We start from the raw sequence: 6,616 nt of genomic DNA, 5'->3' as shown, positions 1-6,616 counted from the left end.
TTCAGAAAAAGTAAATGCTAATTTTAAAGACACCTAGTGCGTCAGTTTTTCCCCAGGACTTTTATTCTTTGCATGAAGGCAATATGTGATCACATTTTACAGATGTCTGGACAGCAACCACTCTAAGAAATGAGCTCAAAATTACGTGGGATAAAATGTATTTCAAACAAAATACAAAGTGATAACGTTTTCTAAATAAGTTACTATTAGTTAATTTTATGGAAATTTTAAATAAAAATATCTTCCAACATGAAAATATGAAAAGTTCATTTATTTCCATAGGCAACCTCATTCACAGTACAAAGTGATATGAATTTCTCGAAACTGTCACTGTACCTTTTACATATTTTTTAAGTAGCTGATCTAAAAGTTGATACAAGAATAAATTTGTTTTTGAAGAGCTGTCCAATAAACTGGATATACACTAATGCCATGCTATGACAGTTCTAATTATGAATCACAGCTGACACTACAGTAACATCACTTTATAAATCTCATGAGAATTTTAATGTTTTACAATCAAAACATAAAACTGCCACTAGTACAGAGACTGTACGACTAGACAAATAAACAAGTATTAAATATTTTGCACAAGGCCTGAGTTCACTATAACACATTTTGATTTACAACTTTATCTCAGAAATCTGTACAGCAGTTAGAACTGTTTCAGAGAACTTAAAGACAATACAACTTCCAGGGCTTATTTTTTCTGTTGATACAAGTGTGAGGCCTGGAAGGCAAGAGGATTTGGTGTAGGAATCCAAGGTTTTACTGCCTTGTGTGATTTCCTTGGAAAGCAGTCAAAACCTAATGGAAAGCAGGTACAAGGCAGGACCTCACTTGAAAATCAGCTAACTCATCTGAAATTCTCCAGAGAGGTTTCCTCACAGCTATTTCAGAGTAAAAGTTCACAATGAGTATATAAAATGCAGCATATCTCTTAACAAAGAACAAAAAAGGGTCACATATACAACAGGGTATTTTTTCTGTACTCCCCCTCCTTATATTTCTTTCACTGGAAATGGCACAAATCAGCGATATCCCACCCACCCCAATAAAAACCTCCTAATCAATAAACAAACCTCACTCTAAAGACCAAAAACGTCATCTGCAGTAAGAGATCCAGTGTTCATAAACTTATGTTGTAAAAATTTTCCTTTTCTGCTCAAGTCACATAGATGTAGGCAGACCAAGCATGTAAATTTTTAATAGATAACAAAAGTGTCATATAATTGTTAGCCTATATGGAAGCCTTGTGGAATTTGATTCAAATCTAACTTCTCATTTAATCTTTGCTCTTTTGGTGCAATTGAACTGAAAAATCTAAAATCCTGTGATCTGTATACACACTTACCTATCTACAGACATAGATAACATTATAACAGGGGTTATAATACAAAAGTTAACACACATTTTTCTTACTTTAAAAGGCCATCGGGGTATTTGTTAAAGTTCCACATAAATGTGAAACATGTGTTGCTAAAAAGACAAAACTTAACAGAAAAGGGAAGTTTTAAATAATAAGGCTTGAAATGTTGTGCACCTATACATCCAAAAATTCAGTCTTTTACTTGGGGTACTCAGCATCTGTGCAGACCTGTAAGGCCACAACTTCCCCAAGATATTTTTAATTCACATCACCATTGAGAGAGGAAGACATAGTATCTTCATTAAAACAAACTGGGGCATTCTACCCATGTTCCCAGTAAAATTTCCCTCCCCATCTTCCAAATGATTGGTGGACTCCTTTACATTTCAAAAGACTCCACTGGTACTGCTGTCCTCCTGCATAAGCAGGTTCCACAGGCTGTTCTGTGCCTTATTCACAACAGTTGCGTGAAAAGGAACAGAAAATCTGCTCCCTCCTCCGTCCTTGAAATGACATGTGCCATTTCACTCCCCGTTTCTCCTGAGAGTGGCAGACCTAGGGGCTTCTAAGCTAATCTGTAACTCAGCAGTTTCAAGGTTCCTCTCCATCAGCCCCAGCAGAGAGAGTTTTTCAAGCCTCTTTTTCAAGCCTCTTCCATCTAGCAGGATTAGTTTATTTTCCAAGACTGAGTTTTCAGAGGATGCTTCAGAGACTTTCATACTTAAAACCAAATGGAACCAACAGTTCTAATATGGAAAACACTGCTGTCTTGGTGCAGTCATGTTCATTTAGCATACACCAGAGCAGCCAAAGGACAACTGATGCTTATACTTAAGACGTGCAGCTACTTCCACTTCTTTTCTTTTCTCCTTTTGTAGTAAACATACTATAGATAAATCAATTAAATAATAGGAACTTACTCTCTTCTCTTTACCTCTCCTTTACAAACGAATGTAAAGTAAACCAGGTGGGCTGGGGAGTTCAGCCCAGACCCTGCTCTAATTTCCACAGTGGAATGAAGATCTGCTTGCAGTGGGTGAGCACAGTGAGTGCACAGGGTGGAGGCTGTAAGGCAATGATATAACGTGCCAGGCTTCCACATTTTTTCCTTTAAATTAGGTTGAATACAAAGGGCAAAAATTCTGTGTAATTTACAGCATTGTTCTAGGCATTGTAATAAGAACTTTTTTTATATCAGGTTACTTTTTCAGTAAGAGAATTTGCAATTTCTTAATCAGATACCAATTTCAAACCTGTGTTCTCCATTGCTTTGCATTAAGGCTAGACAGTCCCTCTGCTTCAGGCCAAGCTAGATGTAACATTGCCATCCAAGTCCAGAAACAGAAGGCCCCTGGAATGCCCACATTTTGTAACACTGTCCCTTTCTCCTACTCTTTCCCAAATGACAACTTGAATGTGAAGTACAACTGTTGCTTTCAAATCATGGTATTCGCTCTAGCCACAACATGAGTCTTCCAGCCTCTTGCAGGGCCTCAGAATGATGACTTGTAAGTGGACAAGGCTTCCTAAAGAAAAACTATTGTAGCAGGAGCCAAGTGGCACATGGCCTTGGTGACTTACCTCTTGCAACTCCTCTTTCCTTTAAGTTAAGAAGAAATAATTAGAGAACTTCACACACACACAGTTTCCTGACACACTAAGCAGGAAGCATCTACAAGGAAGGGGGATTTGACACTCTGATTTTAACTGAAGTTATATTTTCTTTTCTATTTTTAAATAACTGGAAAATTTTGTTATAACTTTCATAAGCACCCTTTTCAGTTTTCTTTGTTGTTATTCTTCTACTCTGGTCATTCTGAAAATTGCAGCAAACAAGAGAAACCAAAATTATGTTCTCAAATATAAGTAGAAAAAAAAATCTTATTACTTGAGCCAGATAAAGATCTTATTCCATCACATTACCACTGCATAGAAGAGCCTCTCTTAATTTGAACTTGTAGGATTTTTTTTTACTTTGTTCTTACAAATTAGATTATATTCTCATATAGCCCGTGGCAAAAGCACATACCCCAAATCCCACAGTTTAGGAGTTCTAGCATATAAAATTTGATCAAGTTTTTCAGTTAATTTTCCCTCCAATAGCTTAAATTAAAATCCAGTTCTGAAAAGTCCCAGTCCAGGGGGATCAGGGAGTGAAACCCCAGATCAGGACACTGACATTTAAGACTGCCTTTATCATGGATGTACTAATTTAATACATTGTAGAGTCCTAAGAGATGTTATTTTTAATATAAACTTATTTTCCAAATAATTTAGAGGAATACAGATTCAAGTAATTCTTCAAAGGCTTGCCTAAGGCTACCCTAACAAAACGTAGCTTTCAAAAGCTGACATAAAAGAAGACATTAGTGTGATTGAGAGTATAGAGTACTAGAAACCGTAAACGAACTTAAACAGTTTAACAGTTCTAGTATTGTCTTAAGTTTACACAGATATCTTAACATAACCTACAATGTTTACCATGAATATTAACAGCACATAAGCATCACAATGTGTTAGGTACTGTTTTCTAAACCACAATTTCACTGGTCCCAGGTATTTTAAAATAATAGGACTAAGGCAGCAGCTATAATACATAAACAATTCTTTAAGAAATATGCTTAATGCTATTACCGCTTAGAACCGTGGAAATATAACAAAATACAAGTCACATTTACAGCATAAGGCCCTTTGGTTTCTTAAGCAGCAAATGAAAGAACATTTCAGTGAAAGAACTCCAGTGAAAGGCTTTGAAAAATAAAGCATGTAGGCTTTCCATAAAAAAGGTAACTAGTTCTTTCCTTCTCAAAATAGCCAGCTATAGTCTTCAAAATATTATGTAAGAAAGCTCCTGAAATTCCTAGGAAAGAAAAAGTTAAAACCCAACAGTCGTATCTGACAGAGCAGAGATTCTATCATGGGCAAGCTGAACTTACACCTTCTGGGAAGTAGAAGAAACTACTGTTTGGTTTTCTGGAGAGCTTTATTAAATATGGATTAATACAATAAAAAGGATCCGAAATACCTGTGTATTTACCATACATTCTAGAGCTTACAAATCTGTATTTGAGAACTCGCTTCATATACATCTATCCTTCATAAGGACTTGAGTTAAAACAAAATTAAAATGAAATAGTTTATTCTAGTCAAGGCAATTTATGGCAGTCTGCTTTTTCACACAACCATGTGCAACTTGTACAAGGCAATTCTTTTTCATGTTCCCAACAGAGCCAAAATCTATGAATTAATTCAAGATATTTCTGTGTAACTAAACAGTGTGTGTTTAGTTACACAGAACTGCTTAGTTACACAGTTGGGGCAGTCAACATCTGAATTTTACAGAGAACGTTCTTTTTAGGAGGTTCCATAACTATTAATATTCTTTTTTCACACCGGTTAGAAGCAGTATCAAATTAGCCAAAACACTGGAATATATAATAAATGTGATCATGTCACCACATGTATTTTAAAATCCTGCTTAAGTGGTATGTTGCTTTTGCTATGTGGCTGGTAACAAGGATCTGGCATTATAAAACAGGTTGTAAACCAGCATGACCATTGGAGCAGTGTTCTTAATCCATCCCAAACTTGCACAAAATTTTAAAACAACTTCTTATGCCTCCTGAATCTTGTTGTGGTTTACTACCACTTTAATTTTAATTATCTTATAAAAGAAGAAATACAAAGTATTTTCTCTCCTTAGCCTCTTACACAGTTACTGGTTAGAGATCTTTCTATGTAACATGGCTAACAAAACTTTTTGAGGCAACATAAGAATTTACTGTCATATGGCAAAATGACAGTCTGTGCCAAATTCAGGCAACACAAATCACCTATAAGAATTTAGCAGACACTGAAAGGACTGGGCTGCAGGAATGCGTTCACTAGTGTTACTACCCCGTAAGCATTTTTGTTGAATTTAAGAAACAAAATTTTGTAGGAAATTTCATAGGAGTTGATTGAGTACACTTCTGAATTATTTTGAAATACTTAGCTGCTTCTTTTTCAATTGAATATATGCATCCTACTTTCAGTGCTCTGATGTTCAGTAAAGAGACAGGAAATCTTTAGCTTGTAAGATGACTTTGCACTTACGCAATCCCACTGCAGTACCAGGTGAATGCAAAATCAAGTCTTTTTTGCAGTGCAAAAGTCTTTACTTTGCTGGGTTGAGTTTCCCCAAGCCATGCTTTTACTAATCAAAAAAAGATGTTAATCAGCTTACCCATGATCCAAATTTCATCGACCTTTGAAAGAAGAAAACAAAACATTTTACCCAAAAAGATCTTTTAAGTCATTACTAGCTGAGCTGCTGTTTGTCATTGTGTTTGCTGGTTGTGCAAAGTTCTGAGGAGCAAAGAAAGGATTACCCTGTATACCAAAGCCAGGCTGTCCTATCATGTTCATCTGAGGTCCCAAGACTGAACTGCTCGCACCTGGGGACCCTTGTGGGGGTACAAACTGCTTAACCCACTGGCTTGATTTCTGTTGAGCCAACTGTTTCATACTAACTTTGGGTTTTTGAGGACCAAAAAGATTATCTAAAGCAGACATATCTGGGGGTCTGTTTTGTTGTGTCAGTGGAGAGATTGCAGATGCAGAATTCATAGGACTGTAATTTGGCATATTGGCAGTCGGTACAATGTTCATCTTGGTTGTTGCTGTTGCACTTGGACCACTGAAGAAATTCTGAGTGGTGGGACCAGCTCCCATACTGAATCCAGCAGTCTGAAAAGCCATATTAGTATTCAGTCCGTTTGTTATATTTCTCTTTGTGTTGTCAATGGGTGATGAAAATCCCATTCCAATACCCATAGAAGGGACAGAAGAGAAGCTGTTTGAAGATGCAACTTTAGCTTTGTTGATAGAATGGCTAGTCAAAGATGACATATTATCTATCAAGGTATCTGTCAAGTCTTTTGTCTGCAAAATACATAAAATGCAGTTAAATGCTTTTCTTGTACAAACACTCCGGCAACAGTCTTTATCATTGCTTGTGCAAAAGGGGCATTAATTTTTCAGAAATTAGATTTACTGCATGGAATTTGGCATGAAATGTAATTATACACAAAAGCAATTAGGTTATTTTTGTTCTTTGCTACTTAGAACTAATTGTTATGCAGCTTTAATTTGACAACTTAGACTATACACAAAGTACTACTGTGACATTTGCTTACATGCCCCATTCCTATCCCCAAGCCCTTTATACATTTAGTTAATAAACTCTTCAGAGCAAAACCTTTTTTA

At 36.2% G+C, this 6,616-nt stretch overlaps 1 protein-coding gene across 2 annotated transcripts in view; it reads right to left on the bottom strand.

Moving 5' to 3' along the window:
• Positions 1–85: 85 nt before the first annotated feature.
• SCYL2 (SCY1 like pseudokinase 2) overlaps positions 86–6,616 on the bottom strand; it is a 38,724-nt gene continuing 32,193 nt past the window's right edge. The window contains exon 17 of one of the 2 annotated variants that reach the window (XM_072866181.1): positions 86–6,292. In XM_072866181.1, the coding sequence (XP_072722282.1) occupies positions 5,642–6,292 (651 nt within the window). In that variant the 3' untranslated portion in view covers positions 86–5,641. The remainder of the gene's footprint in view (positions 6,293–6,616) is intronic. The other variant, XM_072866172.1, reaches the window with a different exon arrangement.

The sequence above is a fragment of the Ciconia boyciana genome, chromosome 1 (assembly GCF_034638445.1).
Source record: "Ciconia boyciana chromosome 1, ASM3463844v1, whole genome shotgun sequence".
NCBI lineage: Eukaryota > Metazoa > Chordata > Aves > Ciconiiformes > Ciconiidae > Ciconia > Ciconia boyciana.
The sequence above is the reverse complement of the archived record's forward strand: the minus strand, read 5'-3'. Positions and strand labels throughout refer to the sequence as shown.